The sequence below is a fragment of the Calypte anna genome, chromosome 5A (genome assembly GCF_003957555.1).
Source record: "Calypte anna isolate BGI_N300 chromosome 5A, bCalAnn1_v1.p, whole genome shotgun sequence".
Classification (NCBI taxonomy): domain Eukaryota; kingdom Metazoa; phylum Chordata; class Aves; order Apodiformes; family Trochilidae; genus Calypte; species Calypte anna.
This window is the reverse complement of record NC_044251.1, coordinates 16,902,879-16,930,207: the sequence shown is the minus strand read 5'-3', so window position 1 is coordinate 16,930,207 and position 27,329 is coordinate 16,902,879. Positions and strand designations below refer to the sequence as shown.

The 27,329-nt window shown below is 35.8% G+C and overlaps 1 protein-coding gene across 1 annotated transcript in view; it reads right to left on the bottom strand.

The window, feature by feature from the left end:
- Nucleotides 1-27,329, bottom strand: part of AKAP6 (A-kinase anchoring protein 6) — a 222,023-nt gene that overhangs the window by 42,667 nt on the left and 152,027 nt on the right. The window contains exons 10-11 of the mRNA XM_008495899.2: nt 8,172-8,318; nt 4,500-4,724 (exon numbers count right to left, since the gene is read on the bottom strand). Of these exons, the coding sequence (XP_008494121.2) occupies nt 4,500-4,724; nt 8,172-8,318 (372 nt within the window). The remainder of the gene's footprint in view (nt 1-4,499; nt 4,725-8,171; nt 8,319-27,329) is intronic.

The window sequence follows — 27,329 nt, the reverse complement described above, 5'->3', positions numbered from 1 at the left end:
AATGATGCTTTTATTGAATAACTTCGCATCTTCTTGTATGCTCAGTGACAAATTTAGTGGGAGGTGCTCATAGGCTTCTGAGTGAGTCTAGTCAGTTGAAACAGTTACAGGCATCAGAAAATTTACACTGTTTACAAGGCAAAAGATGTGGCAGAAAATACTACTAGCTACGGAATTCAGTAGGCTATTGGCTACAGTCAATGAGAACCACAGTCTTTCAGTACTGCTGAAAATCAGGTCTCTTTTTTAAAGGCCCAAAGATGGATTAAGGAAATAGGTATGACAATATATAGAGCATGCTGCTTACTGCTTCAAATAAAAACAGATCAGAAAATAACATGAAATGCAATATTATTGTTGCAAAATAACATAACTTAGCAGAAAATCTCTGTTATAATCCTCTGCTAAATAGGAAAATGCTGTTCTCCCTCCAAACCAAATTTGAGTGGGGAGGAGAACAGGATTCTTTATAAATCTTGCAACTGAAAGCAATAAAAGCTTTCTCAATTCTACATGATTGAGAAGGGGTTGTAATATGGACAGATACTGATGGGTCATTTCTCTATATTGAACACTTAAAGACATAAGTTTTATTGCAAGCGACAGAAATGTATGACTATTTATTTATGCTTCCTTGCTGTCTTTTGGAGAATGTTTTGCAAGGAAAACAGCATGCTTTTTGAAGTCACAGACACATAAAAGCAAATGTGGCAGAACACTTCTACTTACAAGCCAACAAGCACACAAATTTCTGGCTAGACCTTACTCAAATGAAATGTACTAAAACTTTCATGAAAGAATGTGAATTACTTTTAGTATTGCTCCTCATTCTTTCCTGCTCCAAGTTTCTCCTGACCCATAAGATTGCCATTAGTTTAGGAAATCAGTTGTGCCAATTACTAGTCTCATGACATTAGGCCTTTCAGCTGCAAGAGTTATGTGCTTACTTGAGCATCCTGTATTTAGTTTGAAAAGAATGGTTCTGGTTCTGGTCCTCATCATTTCAGTGAAAAGGCAGAAAATATGAAATCAAGGAACTCAAAAGGCAGAAAAGAAATAGAAAGGATGAATAAATGAAATAAATATATGTTCAAAGTTATGAAGATCTCATGAATTTTAAGTCAATCTCCTGATTTTCTTAGTCCAGATTCATGGGTTTTTTCATATTGAAAAGGAAGAAAATAAACCACATGCTTTCTTTTTTACAGATGTACAATTTGTGTTCAATCTTTCACCCCTGACAGGAGTCTCGGTTAGTCTATGCCTGGAAGTTTCCTTAATGCTGCTGTGCAATGGCCAGCAAGTGTCGGTATGGACTGAAGCAAAGTTCATTTCTCTCCTTAGTAACTAAATATGAAAATGTTTGAGGTTGTCATACCACATAGTTTCCACAAAACCAAGAAATACAGGACCTTACGTAAGCTGGGCTTACGTATGAACTAAACTAAGAATATTCCCGTAACTTTAATATCTAAATATGTTTTTAAAAATGGACAAAAAGGAACCAAACACATTCAACAGGGCTTGAGCTTTGAATATAAACAAGAAACATCTGTAAATGTTAGAAAGAAAACTCTTTTTATCACGTAGGAAGGTGGAATATACTGATCAGTAACTGAGTAAACTAGAGGTGGGGAAAGGGAAAGGGAAGGGGAAGGGGAAGGGGAAGGGGAAGGGGAAGGGGAAGGGGAAGGGGAAGGCTGCCTTGCAGTTACCACCGACGATAAGGGTCACTGTATCAGGATTCTACCCTAACACAGCCATTGACTTCCTCTGAAAATCCAGAACATTCATTTAATCTCTATGCATTTTATTTCCTTTGTTTCTAAAAGGGGAATTATAACACTTACCTTAAAGGTTTAGTGGAGTTTAGTTCACTACTATTGGTAGAGCTTGTACAGCTCCTTGACTGGACAGTACTATAGAAATGCTAAGTATTATTGAAGAGCAATATCCCAAAAGAAAAGTAACGAAGTAATACATTCTTTAAAGAACAGTGCATTCAAGTTAATACGGCACAATTTTTTAATAAAAGAAAACAAAGAAATCAAAACCATTTCCTAGTAATGAATGCAACAATCACTACTCTCATCACATTGTTCTTATCTTGGGTCCCATCAGCATGTGAACTATACATTCAATTCATCCTCCAATTGCAGAATGAAAAGAAAACACCTTTAAAATGTAATTGTTTTTCCTAAGGCATATTTAAAATATAACATTATAAAATGAAAATCAACAGCCTTGTTAAGTTTAATTTATTAAAAATGTTTCTCTGCGTAGAGGGCCTATGTGTATAATTGGGATGGGGCAGCACAATAAATTTCCATCAAGGAACAATGATTCACTTACAACAGTGAAAGCAGTAATAAGGTTAAACTCTTAAGTTAAGTGGAAAGTAAGTCAAACTAAACCCCAGCAGGTTTCCTACTAGTGGCATAGCTAATGTTTTTGAAAATGTTCTAAATGTTCTTTCTCAAATATATGTATTATACATTGCAGCATTGTTAATTATATCCATTTTCTCTTTTATACACTTCCCCAGGAGATCAGTGAAGAATGGAAAACTTACTTATAGTGGATTTCAGATTTAATGAGACAAAGATGGTTCAATATATATGACAAAGTGATGTGCTCTCACCGTATTTGATAGGTAATTATTTTTATACTCTACTGGCTACCATTTTGAAAATAATTAATGTATTATTTATGTAATTAATACATAATCAACTGAGTAATGAAATACTCTGGTAACATCATGGTGGGTGGTGCTATCCTATATAACATCTCTAGAGCTCTTGGAATGACATCATGTCCTATATACATTAAGAGATTTACTTTGAGAGATTTATGCACATTCCAAATATGTAAGTAACATTCCTATGGTATTTCTGGTCATATATGTAAATCACAGAATCATACATAGTTAGGAGCTGGAAGGGAAAGATCACCTTAAAAGATCATCTAGTCCAACCCTCCCTGACGGAATAGCAGGTGTAAATACTGCAGCAGTATTTACCTACAGCAGGTGTAAATACGTATGTATCTATATGTAAGTCTTAGCCACATATTTATAAATGTGTATTTAAAACAAGTTTTCTTAAATTAGGTTTTAAATCCATAGTTATTCATGTATATAAATATTTTAATTTCCCACAGAAATAAAAAGCACCAAGCATTTCCTATGGAAAACATGGATCTATTGCTGTGAAGTTTTGCAGGTCTATAAGCAGTCCTACATTAGCAGTAGCTTCAAAGTCTGCTGATGCAACAAACACAATCAGCAGAAGACCAAAAATCATTAAAAAAAATAGATAGTTGTCACAAGGAAACAAAATTGCATTCAAATGGGCATCATGCTCAAATCTGTAAACATTCCTACCAATTTTATCTATACTGATGTAGCTTTCTCACTAATCCTCATGACTGGAAAAGGAAGAGTTAAGGAACAACTAATTGGGAAGACATTAATTTTTATGCTGTTGTTTTCTTGAATGTTTGTATAAAAAACTATGTTTAGAAGTGTTTGCAACATGCCCTTTTAGGAGTGTATATAATAAATTGTCCATCACCTTAGACAGTGTTCTTGCCCTAGACATGGTAATGTACTAGTTGGAGAGAAAAATCTCTTTACCTCTAAAGCTCAACAATTACTTGTAATTCCTTTCTTATTCTTTGGTCAAAGATCACTTGCAGAGTAAAGTGACCTGTAATGATGACTCAGGTGAGGGTTTATTTAGAAGTGATAGCTATGACGAGAAGAAAATCACATGGTTCTGCCAGGTTTTTTTGCTAGCTTAATAGCCCTCTCTCATAAACTGTCCCACTACTTTTGGAGAATGGAAAAAAACCCATATAACCTCCATTAAGTCAGTTACCAAGATGACTGGTGGCCTTCAGGCTTATCCACCTGAATGCAGCATTGGGCCTATAATTCTTTTCCCTCCTGTGTGTAAATCGTCAGATTTAGGCTTAAGATGTGGCCTAGATTAATTGAAATCCCATAGTGCATATGTCTTTTTCCACAAATGTATTCATCACAAATGTGAATGTTTTCTCATCTACACTACATTTGTATCTGTAAATGTGACTTCAAATGGACTATTCTTGACTCATATGTGGAGAGAAAAGGGCTATAAAACTGATAGTCACACAAAACATTAATGAATTGAACTGACGTAGGCAGTGAAATTCAGGGTGAAGCTTTTCATGAAAACCTCAGCTTTACAGGGAAATAGAATGAGAGAATCCTATAGCTTTTCCAGTTGTGGCGTGATTAGCCCTTTAAAGCTCTCTTTTTCAAAAAGTCTAAGGAATAAATATTATTGTAAAGATTCAATAAAAACAACATGAATTAATGCATAGTACAAACATGAAGGTGAAAATATGAATATATGATTACATATCTACATGCATTGCATTATGGTATGTGTAAGATAAATATTTTATCCTACCACAAAGAAGTCTCTCTATGAAGACTATGATTGTATTTTTATTACCTTAAAATATTGCAGTTGTTTCTCAGCATTCATTGTTCCTTCATTTTCTTGTCTCAGACAGGAATTGAAGATGAAAAGCTCTGTATCTCTCAGCCACCCTTTCAGCTCTTTGATCCTGACCTCCAGCTGCCTTACCAGGCTGCCGCTTTCAGGCGAGAGCAGGTCACGTGGACCTAACCCACTGTGCCCTACCATTGTGTCTTGGATCTTCTCTCCTAGGGTTTTCTAAGGCATCAGATAAAGGAAACATAGATTAGTCTTATGTACCAAAACATATACAGGTTAATGTACAACAAGAAGCATCTGTTAGATGACTAGAGATGTGGGGGTTTAATAATTACTAATAATATCAATCAATTTCATTCTTTTTTTCCGTGTTTCAATCAATTTCATTTTTTGTCTCCTTGTTTCTCACTTATGCTGTTCTCTCTGGGTCACTGACTTTGCTGGGAGCATGATAAATCAATGTTTATTAAGAGCAACTATGGACAGAGAAGACACAATTGTACATAACTTTTCTAAGTAGCCACTACACAGAATTTGTCCATGGCTTTAGACACTTAGGACCATGAGAGCTACTGATTTTTAGGTTGCAACAGAAAATATGACCAGCGTGGAATTCACCAAATTCTTATCCAAGTTGCCATCTAATTTCTTTGGGAAACACTGAAATTTTTTTGTGGTGTCATCTGTCAGGTCATAGTTTCCAAACTTCTAGCCCTGAGGCTGTATACAGGAGCAGTTAGGTCACAAGACAGCTGGTTTGCTTTTAAAAGTTGATGAGCTCATTCAGATACCAGTAAGCTAGAAATTGCCAAGCTTCAATGTTCCTGAACATCAGGCCAATTATTTAAGCAACTAAATTCGGATTTGAGTTCTCCATGTTAAGCATCCACTTTAAAAATAATGGACCAGAATAAACATTCACCTCTGCTAGCTAATGAACCTAATTTACTATAGCTTTTCAAAGTAGTATTTCTAATAAAAGAACCACTGAATAACATTTTGATAGTGGAGGCTGGGAGGATAATGAATATTCTGAAGAGGCCAGGGATAGAAAGTTACCTTCCTTTTCATTATTTTGAAAGGCAATCCTTTAACATCACAAGGGAGATACGTTGTTGCCTGCTTCTTCTATGCCAAGCAGTATTTTATCTGACCTATAAGAGGCTGTCAGGCTGACACTTATTATAAGCACTAGATCTGTGTTACTGATTGTAGAATATTGAATATACACTGACAATCACATCCAGTAACCTTTTAAACTGATAATTAGCAGTGGTTAATTGTTGTAACATGAAGATACAGTTTTAGGTGACCCAGTACGGCTGTCTGTGGAAAATACATGCTTTAGGAAGTTACCAGAGTATAATTTATATCATCATAATTAGCTTCCAAAAATAAGCTTTAAAACACAAATAAAATTAGACCAACAGACATTAATCTACTATGTGGCATTCTGTAAATAATGTCTTTAGAAGATCATAACTTAAAAACATGCCTTCTTGGCAATACTCTTCTATTTTCATGGTGCAAATATTGATAATTTCAAGACCCTCAGTGGAATCCAGCACTAGCTATTGTTTTTATGCTGTAACAAAAGTAGCAGCAGGAGGTGAAATCAATGCCCTTGGAGGGTAGGGTCACAAAAAAGAATTTATTGCTACTTTTTTGTTCTGGAACAGTTTGCAATCATAAATTCTTCATAAACAGAATACTTCAGAGAATGGTCCGTCTTCATAAATATACGACAGAGGACATCAATTTCATTTAATTCACAATTTGTGTCAGCACAGCAGATGCCAATGCCTGCCTTGATAGGGTTGTTTAATATGCAATTGAGACAGAGTAATATTCAGCACAGGGGACAAAATTTCACAGATTAAACTGTACGCACCACTGACATTTCATTCTAATGTATTTCCATTCCACACTGTTCACCTTAGATGAAAGTAATATTAAAAACCATATCCCTCTATTTTACCATTGTTAGAAGTTAAAATCCTTGTCTTTAATTTTTTTCATGCCAATTAGAATGTAATCATGCCAATTAAAACAGTATGCCTAGTGCCGTTAGTTTCTGCAGAGGTTTTTATTAAATTAAACAAAACTCTATCAAACTCTGCTTATTATTCATGAAATTGCATTTAGCAGAAAAACTGTAATAGTTATGTTTTATTTTTGTGTAAATGCTGATATTAATAGCAAAACTTAATCCAGAGGCATATTTTTATTTTAACATACTGAGAAGTTTAGAGATTCAATTTTTTTTAAGGGAGAGTTGGTTTAGATTGTTAGAATTCTGATCAGTTACTTATCTCATGGTTTTATACCCTACCAGCTCTAATCATTGACACTGAATTTACCTGATTAAATGCAATGAAAGTCAGAAATATTAAGACTTACAGTTGAAATTATTTTAAAAGTACAAGATATCATGATGTAAAAGAATCGGTTAATAAGTCCCATTTTTAGCAGCAAATTTATTAATGCTCAGATACTTTAAAAATGCTTGTGGTGATGCTGAAGATTAAAATTAAAAAGTAAGAGTGCACTATTTTTTACTAACTTAACATTTTCTGACAATTTGCACATTTAGAAAATCAAGTGGCTAGAAAAAAAATTGTGCTGAACTAAAAAAAAGCCCCACCCACTGTAAAATAGCTACTGCAGTACCAAATAAGCTCAAGTGACACAAGTCAATATTTAAAATGCTGTTGGCAAGCTGCATGTATAGTTTAGTCATAATATATTAGAAATGGCTTTTTTAACTAAGATAATAGCATGCAAAATTATGCAATGTAACTGTATTGCTAATATCACACATCTATAATTAATTATTTAAAGTAATTTATAAATTTATCTTACCCTTGATTTGAAGTGAAGGCAATTAAGGAGAGAAGTGGATGGAAAAATATATGGTTTGACCCCTCTCTCTCTCTCTCAGCTGTTTTACAACAATAGGACAATAGTGTCTCCTGCACGGTGCCATCATTGGTCTCTGGGTAACAGAATCACTATATTGCTTTTTTTGCCAGTTTCTTGTATCTCACTCTTTGGCTGAGACCCAGCCCATCATAGCGTGAAATGAATTACATGAAACTTTTTTTGGCTTTTGTCAAAAGTGAGCTGAATACAGCAGCATGAAACATACCCTGGTGTTATTCTGAGCTTCAGGTATTCAGATTTGTACTGAATCTGCATATTTGTTTTTGAGCCATCAGTGTGACCTGAAATATGCAGTGACAACCCCACTTTTCATCTTAAGGGTATAGTAAATAGTTAAACAGTAGATGTCTCTAACATGTACCTTCAGAATAAATTCTATTAACATTCACTCAAGCATGACAGTCAGTGTATATCAGATATACTGCATTATAGTTGACTTGGTGCATACCCGTAATACATGGCATATTTTACTTACATTTTTTATGTATTAAAGAAGTAAAATTATTAAAGTCAGATGGGAGACAAGCATGGAATAGAAAAAAATCAACAGAAGAGGAAAATACTATGGAGTTTTTATAATAGCATGAGTAGTTTGTTTGAAATGTACGTGGTGAATTTAAAGAGAGAGATATTTGTGCCTCAAATTAGAAATCAGACAGACAGCGTACTTCAACACACAAAAATGTACACATAACCCACAAACAGTAATAAAAATGCAAATACCCCAAGCAGTTCCCATTTTTCATTAATTGAATCCACTTTTTCAAGGAGATCATTTGGTAGTAAAACACCACTTTTCTTCAGAGCTTCAACCTTACTAAGCAGTTCCATCTTTTTCGGGTGCCTGATTGACATTTCTACATTGTATCTCTAAAATGAAAATAAATAGATAACGTTAGCTGCCGTAAAGAGTTTTCTCTATGAAAAATCAAACTTTATTTCTATGTGCTCAGTTACAATCATGCTTACTATACCATCTCTAAATTATCCTTTTTTTTTTTTAAGCACATATCCTTCTTAAGACATATTGTAGGAGATTTAGGTACCAAGCATGTTACCTTTTGGGTGCTAATAGGCAGTTAGCAACTGATTACACAAAGTAATATTCACTCAGTCACAGTATTCAACTGCACACAACATTCACTAACACTCATCTGAAGCTCCATCTGCCTTTGTCTCATTCAAGCCAGTGGTTATCTTCTTTTTCAAATATGCAACTTCAGCAAATGACATTGAGGGTCTCTACTGAAAAAATACACAGCAAGGAAATAATTTCCTAATTATGTTTCCTGTACAGTTAATTTCGTCTCTCTATCCATAATTTTGCCTGACATACAGGCTTTAAATGCTATTACATGGGAGAGTTTCACCTTAGAAAAACAATTAGACATAACTCCCTTACAACACAATAACAGTTACTTGATTTTTACTGTGTCAACCAACAGGAGCAATGAAATGGCCCACAAACAAGAACAGCCACGATGCTCATACAATCCAATAGCTTATTCAGGCTGAAACTACCTCATTTCTGGCACTGTTATTTAAAAAAAAAAAAAAAAAAAAAAAAAAAAAAAAAAAAAGAAAAAAAAAAGAAAAAAAAAAGGAATACAGGAGAAACAGGAATAAAAAGAGAAGTTTTTTTCAAAATTACTTGAATATGACTTTCTAAATATTTTAGCCTTTTATTAATTACATATTCTATAAAGTGGTACTCTAATCTCCAGACACTTTGGCAAATGAATCTCTTTTAAACCTGTGTTCTCTGAAAACCTGAATTAAGTATTATATTTAATAGTTATTGTAGTGATTATAGTGATTTAGCAGCCGGTACAGTAAGACAAAACCCAAAATTTAACACACAGACATCCTATATATACCGTATATATAGTCAACATATATATATTATACACTATATATATTTACATATACCCTCTTATGTAGAAAACATTCATAGAAACAGAACTTGATAGGGCAAAAAATGCACATTTTACTAAAAGAGGAGAGTTCAGCACATATTCTTACAAAGGTGTTTACTAGACATACATAAATTATGCATAGCTATTAGCAAATTGCATCCTAAACATTAAGCTTTTTTTGCTTTAAATTCAGCCAAGAAAACTGCAATAGCAGCTCATACTGAAAATTGTAATAACTGGGCTAAATAAAAAAAAATTAAACTAGAATAAGGAATGTTTAAAACATGGGTGCCTTTGCCAGATCCAAGAACATGCTCTGTAGGAAAACAAAGTAAAAACACAATTGGAAACAGCTTAAAGAAAATAATGAAGGTGTGAAATCACTGTTTCAGCTAACAGGTCCTCAGCATTTCCATGCATATGTTTGCATATTGTTAGTTTCATATTTTAATCTCTCATTTACACAACACATGCACATCATTTGTATTATGTAAACTTCAGCAAATATTAGTCATTTGTGGATCATAGAGCAAATGTTTTAAATGAGGTGATTCAAACAATTTCTCATTATTAATGAACACTGATCAGGTGTCTGCGTATCCAAAATTACATGAATATGCATACCAAAAAACAAGGAATTGTTTATAAAGAACTTTCCTTTTGATACTTGGTGTAATGTGGCTAGGGTTTTGGATATGTACAACAATAGGTATCTACCAGGTCTGGCACTGGGGAACTGGACCTGCCAAGAAGCAGCTCCATTTTATTGGAGTAAAATGTTCAACAAGTACGCTCCCTGGTCCTGCATTCCTGCCTTTTCAGCGAGGATGGTTACTGGAGGAGATTACAATCTTCTTCATGTAATCTGATTTCTATTTAAAGATGATATAGCTGAAAAGGATTTGCATAATTATTTCCATCAGTACGTGTAATATCAAGGGGAATCCAGGGTCCAATTTGCTAGGCACTGAAATCCAGTTCATGCGACTCCCTTTCCTTTGTCAAGTGAATTAATAGACTGAGGGAGTCCTCTAGCTGCGTGCCACTGGTGCAGGCACAGCCACGCTCACTGCTCCCCACCTCGGCTGCCCGGGCTGGGGATGCTGCTGGGGCTCTGGCTAAGCTCCTGATGAAGAAATAAAATACACTGCATGTTTCATAACTACAACGCTCTTGTTAACACAGAAACAGAAGACATTTCATTTAATTTTGGACTAGATAAAATAATTCAGTGCAGCATAATCCAAGCAGTGTGACAGATGTTATAAAAGGTTATTGCATTAAAAAAATAAATAAGCTAGATTTTATGTACACGCTCTGTCTCTGTCACCGTGTAACCTACTGTATAAACAAGCATGATGAAAGTGCTGATTGATAGAAAATGCATTATACTGTAACTGTAAAAGATTAAAGAATTCAGATCATTATTAGATGTATTGGTATGTGACTGGGAGTATTGTTTCACTCCTGCATATTTAACATGCAGTGTGTATTTTAAGTTAAGGGTGAGCTTAATGTACAGAAGGTACATTTTCAGAACTGATAGCACAAGATGCTATTGCTAATGCTATTTTTTTAATCCGTTAAACACCTACACTTCAAGCATCTGCATGGACAAATTAGCTACCAGCTCTATCAGTGCTGCACAACCCTAGTCTGGTAGGACTACTTAATCCTGTGGTGAGAAGATAATTTAATCTTCAGATTCATTCTTTCCTCAGCTTTAGGTGTGCAAAGGCTGCTCCGTTGCGACAGTGTGTGGATGCTATGATACAGATCAGTGTTTAATAGCAAAAAATGAGATTAAGGAAGTTAAAGTCACAGGTTTCTCGCAACAGCCACAGTAACAAATAAATGAGTAATATTTAATTGCCCACACCACCTGTCATATTAAAAAAAACCCCACAAACAACGTACTGAAAAAATTGAAAAATATTTACAGCATGATTAGCTGTGTGCATGCATGGCTGGCTTTGTGTTCCTGAAGCCATTCAAAAGAAATCCAAAATATTGTTATGTAAGTTAAAGACTTTTGGCTGTTTACTCCCTCTCACTCAATACAACCAGTATTTCTCAAAGGGCAAACAGTGGAATTTTAAAATAGGCAGTAGCATTTATCCATGAATAAGTTTGGCAAAAATATTTAAACCACAAGAAGTTGAATTCCAAAACAAAGCAACTTAAAACCTTACCTCCTTTGATTACAAATTATAAGAAATCCAGATACACATTTTTTCCCACTTCATAATAAATGGTGCCTTCTTTTTTCCCTTCCCCCCCCTCTTTCTTTAAAAAATAATATAAAACATTTTTTGTGTGAAAAATCACACCCGAAAATTCTGCCCAAATGCAGACTGGAACAATGCCTTGTAACAGTGTTAATTGTCACCATGGAAACCAGAAGAATAAGCCATTTTGAAACTGGTATAGAAGGCACACATTGAGCAACTCAAGCATTTTTTCAGCCTCCCTCAGTGTTAAGGAACAAGATGCCTAGTCACTGAGAGGTCAGAGAAAGAAATCATCATGAAAGGTTCGTAGATGTGCACTGTCTGGTAAACAATAAAAAAATCTGTACACAGTTAACAACTCGGTAAGACTGCGCACCGCATCTCTCAGAAAGAGAAACACCACAAAAAGATGATCAGGTCTGGGGTGTAGATTCCAACCAAAACTTTAGGGCAATTTTATGCGAACCTTGCCCCTAAAGCTCCCTGGGAATTCTGTTGTTGTAATAAAACTTCAGAAGAGGAAAGAAAAAAAAAAAAAAAAGCCTGCATGATGGAATTCAAAATAATGCTCTAAAAGCACACAGAGAGATTAAGACATCCATTGTAAGACTTTTGTATGGTGCTTCTGTTGGTTATAGTGAAAAGAGACTAGACATACTGAACACACAGTGGAGCTATGGCTACAAAGTACAGAAGAATTAAGCCAGTGAACTTTCTCCATTATTGGAATAAGGGTGTGCTATTTGTAGATGTTCTGCATTCCATCATTCACATACTAACAAAGTACCTTCAGTCAAATGGCACTGTATGAGACACAATTGAAAATGGAACTGAGTGACCTGTGATTTTCGTTTTACCTGAACTGGATCTTTAAATTTTAAAAACTTGCCTTTTGGGTCATTTCAACTGCTGCAGGCACAAACACAAACACATACACACGTATGTCCCAGTGTCTGTGCATGCAGTCAGGGCTGGCACACATCCCCTAAATATACCGCATGCATAGCATTGAGTAGAGAGTACTCTGTAAACAGATTCAACAAATCTGCAAAATAAATACATATAAACATATAGCAATGCACATATGGCAATATTTGTCCATCATCTCTTCACACACATTCTCATTTTGCTTTCTGGATAGTGTTTGCACTCTTCATGCTAGGCTTCATGGTGGCCCCTTAGGAAGCCCATGCCTAATGCCATTCACTGATGAACAAAGACTCTTTTTATTCCAAAGTCCAGGGTCCAAAGCTCAGCTGTATACAAGCAAAGTGAAGGAATCTGCTAGAGGCCAGCCTACCCTTCACAATAGCTCTTAATGCCTCTACCTTTTCGGTACTATCAGTGCGAAACATTTTAGAAACCGTCCAGACACTTGGTTATATTTCTTACACCGTCAATGGCACTAGAACCTCTGGACCATATTCAAGATCTGGTCTGAGTGATCTGTCTAGATAAATAGCAGTTGCTGTTTCTTGCAAACTTCATGTATTTTGCTATTAGCAATTTATGGCAAATAATTGCACAGGGAAATTATAAAGACTCCTACAATTGTCCTTGTAAATTAATAATAGGCTTTCTTGATTGGGATAAATTTGCTGCTGAGCCTTTGGAAAAATTAGAAACTGCAATGTCATTTAAAATTGCCAGAACTCACACAGCAAATTACATCTGAGGTTAAGAATCAGTTTTTCCTCTTCTAGTTTATTCCATTCGCATGATCTGGAAATCATATTACATTGGCTATGTATTGTTAATTGGACATAGATTGCATTATCTTTAATATAAATCAAACTACAAATATTAAAATGAATTGCAAATTCTCTAATAGAAGATCATAAAACAATCTTTTTTAAGTATCTCCCATTAATAATTTAATTCCAATTATATCACTCAGAAAACTCAAGAAGGAGAGCGCTAACTTATTTCCATTTGCTTTTTCCACCTACAAATAAGCACAGTAGTAGAGCACATATTTATGTAGGAGTGCATGTGTGTCTGGGTGCATGCCTGCAAAACAAAGCAAATCTCACACTTTTGCCTTAAACCTCTGAAGACACCTTGCCTTTTTGTTTCAGAAAGTAGCAAATATGGATTACAGTTCTGCCGTGCATCCCTTTCTCTGGCAGCTAGAGAAATAAACACATTGAAAGAAATATTAAGTAACTTTGTGAACTTAATTTTGCCTCCATTAAACAATTATTCAGTCAGTAGCCATTGTTCTGCCTTTTTTTTTTAAAGGAAGGTGATTTCAAGTCTTTAAATTTTACTATAAATGTAATATCTTTCTGAAGATTTTGTATGCCCTTTAATGAATTTATATTAAATATTTAATACTGTTTAGGGCATATCCACTACTACCAAAAACAGTTATATTCCCAGCAGTCCCACTGTTTCAGGCAGAGGGCTTGATTGATCCTCCTAGCCTGAATTGAGTAGAATGAAAAGAAGCAGTTGGAAAATAGCTGCAATCATTTAATGCAGATGACCTCTGACAGGCTCACAGCTCTTCTATCTGAACAGAAATTTGCATGGGGTCTCTGTGCAGAGGAACAATGTAACCTAAATGGTAGACAATCTTTATTCTAATGAAGTGGGTGTCAAGGTCAATGTAAAACTGCAATGATAAATGGTGCACCACTAGGCAAGAGAAGTTGCATAGGCATTGTAGTGCTTTCACATTAATTGAAGGCTGAAATGCACTGAGTGAAAGCACAAGACTCTCTTTTCACCATAATGTGTTAATGCACAAATGTTTAAATGTTTTATTCAAGCCCCTAGCCTGTTGGCACAAATCTTACTGCAAACAAAAATACAATAGTTGGCCAATAACCAGAAAAATAGAACTTTTTATTAGCTCGCCTTATTTCTTGAATCCCTAACAACTTCCACAATCTACTCAAAAGAATAACAAGTCTCCAGACACCTAATGTAATTCCCATGATCCTTTTTCTATTTAGGATATCTGTCTTTAATTAGTTCCAAACAAGCAAGCCTTTAGACAACTCTTCATTAGATACTATTCCCAATGAACGAACTACGAGAAGAAAAGTCATGCTTCAATATTATTATTTCCTAGATTCCAAGTTTTCTTTTAGTATATAGTTAACATCTCCAGGTGCCTTTTGTTCTCAGCAAGAATTAGACCAGTAAAACTGGGTTTTGTAATGCAAAGAGTTGTGTGCCTTGAGTGGGGACTAAACTACAATCTGTTATTGTGGCTTTGTCAAAACTGCAATACAACTATAATTATAGTACTTCATCAGTCGATCAAGCAATTTGTGGAAGGCAGTACATTTTGTCTTATAAAAATGAGGAGGACAGTAAGCTGCTTTTTAAAATCCTGAGCTGCTTAAGCTTGTTAAGGGTATATTGTTTGCTAATACACTCATTAGCAGCCAAGCATTTTAACTTAATCAATTAAAAGGGAAATGGTGTTGCACCATTAGTTTCACCAAATGCTAAAATACAGATAGCAGTCTGCAGCTACTAATTTTAGAAAATGTGTTTTCACCTGCAAGCTTCATTATACACTTCAAACCGGTTTTTTGTGCCGCGACATCTACGGGTGGCGGGGGTGGGGGTGTCTGTGCTCGAATGGAGGTGGAGAAAACCCCGCCTGTAGTTGTGAAGCTAATTATACATATACACACACATATACACCCACCGAAAATCTCCTCAATCCCATAAGGATCTCTGCTAAAGCACAGCATCATTTCTTGACACTGATGAACATTTACTCATCTGAGTAATCCCAAGGATGACAAGTTTACTCCTGTGAACAACTAACAGCTCTCCCAGATAACTAACAGGTTCACAGTATGGATGATAAAATTTGAGCATTTACCAGCATTTATAGTTCTGGGCTCTTCTATGCAAATAGATGTTAACAATACGATTACAGTTATTAGACAAGGAGCTATAGCTTGTTAATAATTAAGAGGATCTGCAGTACTTTCAGTTTCTGGGAGGCTGTGAGTGGCATGTACTGTACAACACCGATTCTATTTTACAACTCGCCTGTGCAAGGGAATTTTCCATATGGAAATCAGTCCTCAGGATACTGCAATTCAGAGAATAAACTCCAGAGGAAGAAAAAAAAAGTATAGTGTAAAGGCAAAAAAACCCCAACCCCACGTTACTGATGAAACTGTTTAAAAAACTGTACAGCTTCATCTGTGTGTGATTTGTCAGGTCTGAAGCTTTGACGTGCCCAAGGGGCAGACCCCAGCGGGGAGTAGGCTGCAGAGCTAAATAGCTGTGAAAGAAGTCTTAATGTAGGATGGAATTCAAACTAACCTTGACATGACCTCGGGAAAAATATGCAAAAGGTAAAATGAATGCACTCTGCAAGATACATCCTAATTTTGTGGCCGAGCTGGTTAGTTTCACAAACATAACTAGGATTTTAAAAGCGAAATAAAACGCGAGGAAAAAGGGGAAACTTTGGAATTCAGAGCAAAAACTTAAGCGGGAATGGCGTGTTGCTGTGGAGGCATATGAACCATTTGGAAACAATCCAAATAAAAACCAACACTGAACAATATTGTTGTCAGCCTGTCTATTCAGGAAAATTGTTTTTTTAGGTTGAATATAAATGACACAAAGCCAAGATTACATCATTGCATTACAAAGTCTGTTGTGGCTTTTAGCCGAACAAGCCCCATGGATCTACTGGCTGATGGCAGTAATTCAGTAAAAAGTTTTAAAGCCTCCTCAATTTTTTTTAAGCTTTGTTGCTCTAAATATAGAGAAATTTTGTTTAAATACTGATTATTTAATTATTTTTTTAAATCCACATCTCTGAATTTTTTCTGCAAGCTTACTCCTTGATACAAACAATAAAAAATTGAGTGGGTATATTAAGTCTTGATTTGGCTTTATTATGCATTTTCCCTGTCTTGCTCAGTGTTCAGTTAAGCAGGGAGACATCCACCTTAATAGAGCAGCCAAGAACTGGCTAATTCACTAGATATATGGAAATTTTAATTGAGTGTCAACTTCTGTTGGAATTCAATCCCATTACTTTCAGAATGCAATTTTGTAGCAATACCAGTTATTTACTACACTATTAACCAGATTTTAAATATAATTAAATTCTTAAGAACATATAGCCAAAATGCAGCAGTTTGAATTCATATTGTGAGACTAATCAAGTATCAGGTTCATGAGATTCCACTAGATTCGTAAACTTCTGTCCATCTACAAATAAAGACAAAACCAGGCAGATCATGGTAGAACGCAGTCCCACAATACAGGTTACAACACAGATCTGGGCAGGCCACAGAGTTGATGTACTTCTGATTAAAACACTTTATCCATCTTGAAAACTATGTGTTATACTGGGATCTTTAGCTGAGATATGAATGAGCTTTTGATTGTCTTGTATTGCTTGCAACAATGCTGTTAAAGCTTTGAGGGTTTTTTCACACCTTGCACCAGAGGTGTGACTTCTGGCACAGACTAATACAGACGCAACCAACAGACATGCTTAAAATATCAAATGTGAATTTAGCTTAATTTATATTTATTGTGTTGCCTGGAGAATAACTGATCTTAAACAAAAAATAGTGCTCTTTATGAATTAATGACTACTGTATCTTTGGGTTAATGCTCAGGTATATCTATTGCAGAAAAAAAACCCCAACCAACCAACCAACCAACCAAAAAAACCCAAAACCATACAAAACCACAAAAAAAAACCCAAACAAAAAATCCCCAACCCCTCCCCCCAAAAAAAACCAACTGAAAAAAAAAACCCAAATCAAAACCACAAAGTAGATTCCAAAACACTGGTGTAGACTATAGGAAGTCACACCTCAATCCTTATCTGGATATTTTGAAATGCTGACCTTACATCTCCCAGATCTCACATAGCTACATTTTTACATTTACATTTTTACAAAATAAAATACAGCAATGTAAGATTATGAAGTTTTTTTGAAGAAGATAATCAAAGAAAGTAATTTATAACCTGTTATTTTCCCTTCTGCTAAGCTGTGCCTGCTTCTGCAGAATGCATGAAACATAAAATTGGAACTCTTTTACACAAAGATTTAATTCCAAATGCAGCGACTGTTGTCAGGACGTGTGTTACAGGCATCATTCTATTTTGAAATGGATGTTCCTGTACATTTATCTTTCACAGACTGGCTCTTCTGAAGTCCTTACTCCATTGTTACTCAGCCAGAATGCTAATGGTGGTCAGTAATAGCCTCCCGTGAGTGAAGTCTGACTGAAAATCGACAAATAAATTATCCTCTCTTCTAGCAATACCTACTGGGATATGTTTGAAGGTAGAATATCTTTGGATCCTTCTTCTTACCTATTTGCTTTGCTGTTTCATGGGAGAAGAGGTTCCCTGCCGAAAAAAAAAGAGCCAAATGGAAATCTAAGTCCCCCAGACCAACAGAGGCAGAACTCAAAATCTCTACCAAAGGACAGGAGAATCCACAATGATAGCACAGCCACCACTTAAGGCACAGCAGCTTCAGTAAGCCATGTCACTGGACCTTGTCAGCTGTGAGAAAAAAAACGTTCCCTGCCTGTGGTGATAGCCCTACAATCTCTGCAAGCTGCTGAGTGACCAAGTCAAGACCAGAGGGAATCTGTGTGTAGCTTGAAAAGTCTCTAACCTCAAGACGTGTGGAACTGAGTTCTCATTACCTGGAGTATCCAGGGTAACAACATGATCTTTAAAGTGTTTGAACTTTTCCTACATGACAGGACTTACATCTGTTTGAGGGCCCACCTATGTGCTGATCAGAAAGGGTGCTGACAGTGGATTTCTCAATTTGCTCCAAAGTTAAAATGAAAAATGTAATTTTTATTTTAAATGCACCTCCTGTACTGTGTTAAGTAAAGTGAAAGCTAATAGTTTTTATAATGTGCTATTTGATTTGTTCCTTATAATTTCCCTTGAGTTATGTCAAATTTGGCACATGCAGCAGGTCCACAAGGAGTGCTAAAACATATCCACTGCCTATCTAAAACACTGGCAATCACCGAAATTCCCCTTACAGCAATACCATTAGCACGTACCACATCAAAACTATTATTAAAACATGTTAAAAAGAAAGTTATATAGGTAACTACTTATTAGCATCTCCAGACAGACATAACCTGAACCCTTCAAGAGACACAGCTAATAATAGCTAACTTTTCCAGTACATATTAATGTTATTAAAACAAAAAAGAGAACGCTGGCATCCCATTCCATTAATCTATGTTAACAGTAGGTTAATCTCATTTTGAATCTTATAAATTCTTAAGAGCTTAATATTTCACTTTTAATATTATTCTAGGAAAAACATTACTTTTGTAATAAAAGAAAAAATACTCTCAAGTTTGAAAAGTTATTTTTATGATCAACTACAAACTATTTTCAAGATCCAATTTATAATGGAACTGCTGACACAGCCTAAACTATGGCTGCGTGGATGCTGCAGAAACATTTTTAGCATTCGGAGAAATCCAAATTTGTTTAAATCTGAACTTACTTTTTTACAATAGCAAGTAATGTTAACAGCATGCTGAAAATGTTAAGGCTAAGTGTGCAGATAGATTGAATCTCTCTGAAAACTGGAAATTTAAGCTTTTTAAACATAATCCAGATGTTTGGCTTTTAATCACATTGCAAGAAAGAGTAAACTTATGCAATACAAAATTCATACATGCATATTTCATTAGTGCCTTTCCTATCACTGAAATAAAAATTTCTAACATATGTTTTCATCAAACAGATAATGTTTTAAATTAGAAGAGTTGGCAAGAAGTTGCACACCTCACAAATGTCACTGAATTATTTTAACATGGAAGAAAATATTTCTTTTTTTTTACAGTATTATCAGCTTTGATGGTAAATTCTGCAGCGGTGATCATTTTTTGCCTTATTGATAGGAAGTTCAACAGTCCCTGAAATAAAATAACTGTGTAAGGATGACTGAACAGCAAGAACTAACAACTGTCCTTCTTCAGCATACCTGAGACTGGCAACATCCTGGAAGACTTATTGATATTTAATACAGATGCTTTCTCTCTTCCTCACTGGTGACTGAAACAGCATAATTCCATGCCCAAGCAGCTTCTTCAGCAACAGCCAGACTACCTTGAAGGTGGGAAAACTTCTTCCAAGATGTAGTTAAATTCTGGATGACTTAACAAAACCACTATATTTGCCAAATGATATTTAAAGGACTGTATCAGTGTGGGCACTCTTTCTCAAAATTAACATACATGATAAATTATATGATTTCTTTTCATCTTCAGAGTCTTAGAAAATTAGATTGAGTTATTTCTAAAAAATGGACTTTCTGAATATAATAAGTTTTTAATACAGTAATAATTAAGAAAGGCAAAACCTAAGCAATAAAAATGAGAAGAACTATCAAACATTTAATCGGAAATGAAAAGAGAAAATAAACAAAGAAATCCTGCTTTGGCCACCTGCATGTGACACTGGGTTTGCTCTGAAGTGTGATCATGAACCACCAGGAATAGATATATGTACACCTTATTCTGTGATATTATATGACGGAGCCAGATGTTACTCTGAACTTCAGTTCTGCCCAGAAATGTTGGATATTAAACAATACAGTGTATACAGTGTAAACAAGTACCTCTATTTCTCTAATAGCTGCTGTGCCTAAGAGAGCTATTAAGTCTCATTCCAAATGGACAGCAGCAAGGGTATCCCTAACTCAGTCTTTTACAGTCAGGCTCAAGTTGCCATTCCTATTCTCCAGATAGTCCTCTGCAACAGTCCTGTGAGATGGAGAAATATTATTTTCAATTTAAAATGGGAAACTGAGATACAGAGAGACACCAAGCCTGTTGTCAGGGGAGATCTCTGATGTGTGAACTCAAGTCATTTGAGATCCACTCCAGTGTTCTGTCCAACAGAATATATTGTCTGAGATCAAAATTACTTAACAATGTTTGCTTCACATGAGACTAAAAAAAAAAAAAGAATTATTGTACTTATAATACATTAAAGGCATTGTAGAAAATACTTCAGCTCTGAACTCAATAGATCTTGATTTCCACAAGACATTTAGGAATCAACACAAATAGTTATCTTTAAAGGAATACATGAACATGGGGACACTAAACTCATCTTGTCTACTGAGCAACTAGAGAGACAGAAGCAAAAGACATTTTCCCTCTCTTTCTTTCTATTTCCCTGTCTGTTTTCAAGGTGTCTGTTTTCAAGGATTTATACTGCTGCTAAATGTGAACTCTTTTATATGCTGGCATGATGAAAACTGAAAGTGTCTTCTCATCTTCAATGGCATTCTGCCAAAATACTCTCTGAAAAACCTGGGCCAATTCACAGATGTGAAGTTCAAGAAATTGTCATAATCTAACCTCACTGCTTGTACATAACATGCCATAGTCTTACCTTTCCTTCCCATATTAAGCTCCCAACTTTCTGGCTCAGAGAAGATATTTTGGTATTGCATCCAACCCTGACTTAAAGATGCAAATGATGAAAAATTCAAAGCATTCCTTGGTAAGATGATAAATAACCAACTTCCTTCACTGTTCGAGACTGCACGGCTTGTTTCTAGTTTGAATTTGTTTAATTTTGATTTCCAGATGTTTTATCTTCTTATACCTTTGCCAATAGCTTGAATGTCTCTGAAAGCATGACGTTACTACAGGAATCAAACATGAAACCAGATGACTTGCACTGATCCTGGGTTAACTCTGTTTGGTGTTTCTGGGATTACAGTATGTAGAACCAAAACATAGAGGAGCTGAATAATATTTGCAGAGGCTGGTATAGTCAAATACACATACTCTAGTAATTCTTAAGGGTTGGTTCTCCCTAGAGCTGTCAGGAAGAGAAAATTCAGTAACTGGGCTCTGATATAAATGAAAAATAATCCAAGTTTATGGACAATATAGCCTGTACTCACGTTTTGGCTTTTACTTATTACGCTCCTCTGGTTCACTTAAAAATTCTTTCTGCTTCTATTTAAGCTGGAAAGGAGGATGGGGAGCAGAAGAAAAAGACCATAATAGCAGGTGAAGTGGATCATATCAATGACAATTTCACCCACAAGGAAAGAAATTTCTAGTGCATAGTACCCAGTATTCTAGATTCACTTTGGAAATTTTAAAGTTGAATGTGAAGTCATCTTGACAGACCGGTGAATCTGCCCCTTTTCTAATGACCTCCTCTGAAACCAGCATGTAGCATCACGACTGTCTTTTAGCAGAACCCTTCAGCAATTAAAAAAGAACAGTTCTATAAAGATACTGCAATGAAACCGCAGAAATGTTATTTTAGAAAAAAACCCCACAAGTTCGCGTTGAATTACATTATCTCATGTTGAATGTTAATCTCTGTGCTCTAAACAGACTGATAAAATGGTTACTATAGTGTCAATATCCAAATCTAGACAACACTTGCCATGGCAGTGGATTTATAGACTGGTAGGTTATTGCTATTTTAATGTCTGAATTCTATGTAAAGAATAATAAGCAGGCATGTCTCAAAAAATGGAAAAAACATAAATATATCTGAGAAGGAAATAAATGCTTCAAAGGACGAAGGTAGAATGAGGGGGAAACAATGAGATCCCATTGATTATTTTATGGCTTACAGTTTTCTGAAGTAAAACATTCTACTGAGAATATCAGGAAAAATAAGTGATTCTTATGGTGACAAAAACTTTGTCAATAGTATCTGCACTTCAGTAACAAAGTGGTTTCACTTCCTAGTTTAAGTGGTTGTACTTCCTAGTTTAACAATAATTTCATAATTAGTGACAATTCTAAAAATAAAAAAACATACATGTTGAATAGTCTGTGTTCCTAAAGTACTAGGTTAATTTTTTCAAATCTACATCTGAGTCAACTATTTTAGGTCATTTCATTAACTATTATGCTAAAGTTATATAATATGTTGCTATAAACTGAAGTTTAAAGAAATTAAAGTAATTTTAGAACACATTTTAGAACAGGACATAGAGCTTTTATACATTAAGTGACTACACTAGCACTACATTAACCCTATTAAAGGTAATTTTTCCAGCTCATTGGTGATTGGCATTTGGTACTGATGTCTGAAGAATTGTCACAGCATTGATTTTATTCTTTGCCACTTTAATAAAGCGTGGAAGAAATGGCAAAGGCATAAGTTAACTGTTCTTTGGTAAAGCCATTAAGCACTTAAGAAAAAGGTTTGAATGTTTAAACCATACAAAAAAAATCTCTGAAGGGCATTATATATATTTTTAACTTTGCAAGATTTTGTAGGCCTAAAAAAGCCCCACTAGTGTGAGTATATTTACATTCAATTGGTACAACAAAAAAGACCAAGTTAAGATGATGAATAACACCATCTAACAACAGAAGCATCAATAAATATTCTTGCACACCCCTCTCAAACTGTGAGTGAGGACTCATGGCAGGAGCAGAGTATAGCAGGCCACCTGGTGGTCAAATCCCCTAATTAGCCGTTTCAAACGAACGCAAAATTAAGAGGAAAGAAAAGAAAAACATGAAAGAAATGCATAAAACTTCATCAGCTAAAGCCTACTGGAACTAATGTAAATATCTGTAAAAGAAATTTTTTCTTAAACTTAGGTTTCCCGGGAGGGGTCACTACTTGAGGTATGATACCAAGGTTGATTGTTAATGTTTTCTTGTGTTAAAAATTAGCAGTAGCTAAGTTCCTAAGCTTTTCAAAGCCACATGACAAAATAAAGTTCCATAGCAGAACAGTCTATCACACTGTACCCCTCAGCTACCTAGGAAAGACCACAAAATATTAAAAAAACCCTGTAACTCTTTCCCAGAAACTTCCCTGGGAAGCTTGAACAGAGGGCACATAAAAATTTGTTGTCTAGCACCACTTAGCTAGGAAGGACACAGGAAATCAGACTGCTATGCCCAGACATCTGGGTACAAATATCTTCTAGCCATACAAAGTGGTGACAACAGGCATTAGTGCAAGCAATTTTATACTCACAATCACAAAAGTGGACATGAATTTTGAAGTCACTGCTGACTAGTGACAAGTAGCTGAAATGACTGAACAGATGAGTTAAGGTCAAAGTTTCAGAAAGATCCTCAACTGCTGGATGACCTGAAAACTTGGGATCAGACTGTGGGAGAGTGCCTGGTTTTGAGATTCACTCAATCAGAATCTGCTGGTGTTAAAATGGGTACCCCTGCAGTAGCCTGTTCTGGCCCTAGCAGATTAAGTCAGCAAGCCAAAAGATATAGCTACAAAAGAATCTAAAGATGCAGCAGTCTCAGAAGAACCTGGAAAAGGGACCGTATTTTCAGAAGCCAAGAATTTAGAAAGCACCAGAAAGCAGTGCAGTATGCATGTGACTGGAAATGGCCAGAGTTCCATGCTAATTTTAGCCTTATAATCAATATATATCAATATAAAAACCTTTTCTCATACGACCTCAACATTAAATTTGCAAACAAATCATATGCATAATCCAAATAGTCTATGCTGGTTTTAATGAAACCAAATACCCAGCCCATCAGATCGCCCATTGCTCTAGGTCTCCCTGTTTGGAGGTTACCCAGACAGTGAAGAGATGTTCAAAACACATACAGGCACACATGACCACAACAGATTTTCAGTGCTGTGCAAGCTATTATACTAGTATATTTCTAGTGACTGGTTTGAAGGGAAGGAAACAGGTGAAAATGGTAAAAGATTCATTTTTCTGGTATGAATTCACTTGGGTAAAGTGCAGGAAATGTATTTCCTCAGTGTTTAAATATGCAGGAAAATAACAGAAATATTTATCTATCACTTGAGCATGCCTCAGCACCAAGGTCAGGATTTCCTACTTGGTTTACCATGGCAATGAAGAGCATATCTGTGGAAATGGTTAGTCCACAGAGACAGAACACTGCTGTTCAGCCAAGAAATAGCTTGTGGGAGACATAGCTTTTAACAGAGATGCAAAGAGCTCCTCACATATATCCCACCAATTCCCCACAACAAGCATTTCTGCGTGCTGTTGCCTATTGCAGGTCACTAGCAATATTCTATCTCTCTTTTAATCTGGCTTCTAACAGGAAGAGTTGAATTTTAATTTATGTGAGCCAAAGAGAAACATTTTCCATCAAATAACAAATTTTATTGCTTAACATTTTAATACTCTGAGTAACTTTGAAATGTGCCAGGAATAGCAAAGCTCACTTATTTAGCATTTGTGCTGTTAGTCAAAATACATGTATAAGTGATCTGTATCTTGCAGACAACTGAACTAAATGAAGATATGTGTCTTTAAATGTTTTGCAGCTACACTCAGGTTGTAAGTATTTTAATCTGCTTTTGTGGTGGACTCAGTACTGCTCATTCATTTGTAGAGAAACACCCATTGCTTCAACTGAAACTTAAAAAAAGGTGAGGTGTGGGTCTGTCTACAGCTGAAGGGAGCAGGCGGTGTCTTAAATGCGGTATGTTGCTCAACAGATAACTAGTGGGACATTTTGCACATGAAAGGAGAAAGATGAACTGTTGTTCTGGCAAGACTGAAATTCCTACTTTCAGTGATTTCAGAAACCAGGGCTCTCTGGGGATCTCTGTTGGAAGAAGTGGTATTTTCATTCTTGCTTCTACTCTCATTTACTACTGCTACCACGGTGTGGAGAAAAATTATAGGGGAGCTGCTAGGGGAGCTCTGTATCACTAGGAAGTTCTCCTAAAGCTCTTCAAGTCTGTAACAGGGATTCCCCACTTCTTTGTAGTGGAAGACCATAGCTCAGCCCCTTGAATATTCTTATTATTTAAGAACTGGTACCTTTCTTTTTCCTTTCTGCCCCCCCTCTTTTATTTTCCCCATCCTTTAACTTTTTTTTTTTTTTTTCCAGATTCCTTCAAGTATTTTGCTTTTAGTATAATGCTCCTGCCCATATGTCCATTTGAGAGCTGCTTATAGATTTCCTCTTCTTTGACTTTTCTGTTTCCTCTGTTTAGACTGCCATCAGTTATTCACTAGAGGAAGGGTGCCCAGTCCATATCCCACTGGAATACCTCTAGAAGAGAGTAGACCGATGAGCATAAAATCCTAGAGATACATGACAAAATACGCAGAAAAACAGTGGATATATTGGTCATTGAGATCAATATGCCAAAATCTGGTTTTGACATCAATTTCAGCATTTTGTTCAATGACTTTGGAATCAGTTTACTCTAAGATTTTCTAACTATTAGCAGATTTTTTTAATCCATTCTGCACTACTTTCTGTGGGTGCATGGTCTCTGCTTTGCCATGTTGCCTTCTTCAGCAGTTTTACCAGCCTATCAGGATTCTGTTTTGGGGGATTCCAGGGTGGTTGATGGGGTTTTATGCTCTCTTCAATGAAATTTCTAAGTGCTCATCTTCTTCAAATATATATTATATTCATCTAGAATGGTAGGAAGCAATCACAGCAACTTTCCTGTTTCTTTCAGGTACTGCTTTGCAATATTGCTGTCCAGTTGAAATCAGAGCTTGCATAGGCCTGTGGCTACAGGTCTGTACAATTCTGGTAAAAATAGCTGTAGTGAACTTTAAGTGGTGACACCTCTTATTTCAGAGGTTCCTTATTGACTGACTGCATTTATCCACTGGTGTCATAATGATTTCATTGTACATCTGCAGTGCTTGGTTGCATCTCTCCAGTCTAATTTTGCTCCTTATCAGCGTTGCACTGCAGCTGGCTCCACAATTCAGCTGGTATCAAATTAGTCATTGATCTAATAGCATAGTTGCAAATATAGCAATTGAATGCATGGCAGCCTTCTGCAAAGCCAAAACATTGAGAATATTTAGATCTGCTTAAGTCACAGTACAGATATCTCCTTCATTAAAACCTTAAATTCTCCGTGGTTTCAGACGTTATATTTTAATTTCAAAAGTAGCTTCAATATTCAATCTGTCTGCTTGGCTCTTTTTCTCAAGGTCATTTTTCCTTTTACTTTTCATGTTGTCTGATACACTATGTATGTTGCATTAAAATGCCTACACTTTCAGCCAGTCTGCATCTGTCCTGCTTCATGAGTCCTTTTGACTTACATCTATGTGTGTGTTCTACTGTTTCTGTTTTGGCACTTCTCTGGATAGTTCTGTCACTGTTTGGAAGCACATATTCAAATGGATTTAATCTAATGTCTTCCTTGTGAATGGGAAGTGTGCATTTCACAAGTGATCTTGGGAAGAGATACAATTAAGAAATATTTTATGTCTCCAGTTACACATGGGTGCTCTAGTTTCTGGCACCATACCATATCCCCTCCTGTTTCTGGTATTGGTTAAGAAAAACTATAGCTTTAAATTTGCTTAGAATTATTTGTATTATTCTGATCAATTTGCTTTATAGACTAAAACATTGTTTCTATTGCCTCAAAGCAAAGTCTTTTTTGTCTGGAGTTCCAGTTTTCCTGGTGCTCAGGGTCACTGCTATCTATGTCCTATGATGGTAAGAAGTTTTTTACCTGGGTAACCACAGATATTTCTTTCCTCTCTAATGTGACCAATGTCTCAGATCTCATATGCTACATTTAGGGAAATAACATGGAAGAATCTAACATTTCTAGCCTCAAACTGGCTTTTTATTCATTACACTGATGGACTATTAAGCTTTGGCAGGCCCAGGGAGCCCAGACCAACAGTAGTCATCTGCAATGAAACCTCATCACTTGTGTCTAATCCTTTGGCCACTGGGAGTTAGCTACCAACCTACCCTGTGCATTCATGATTTGATGACAA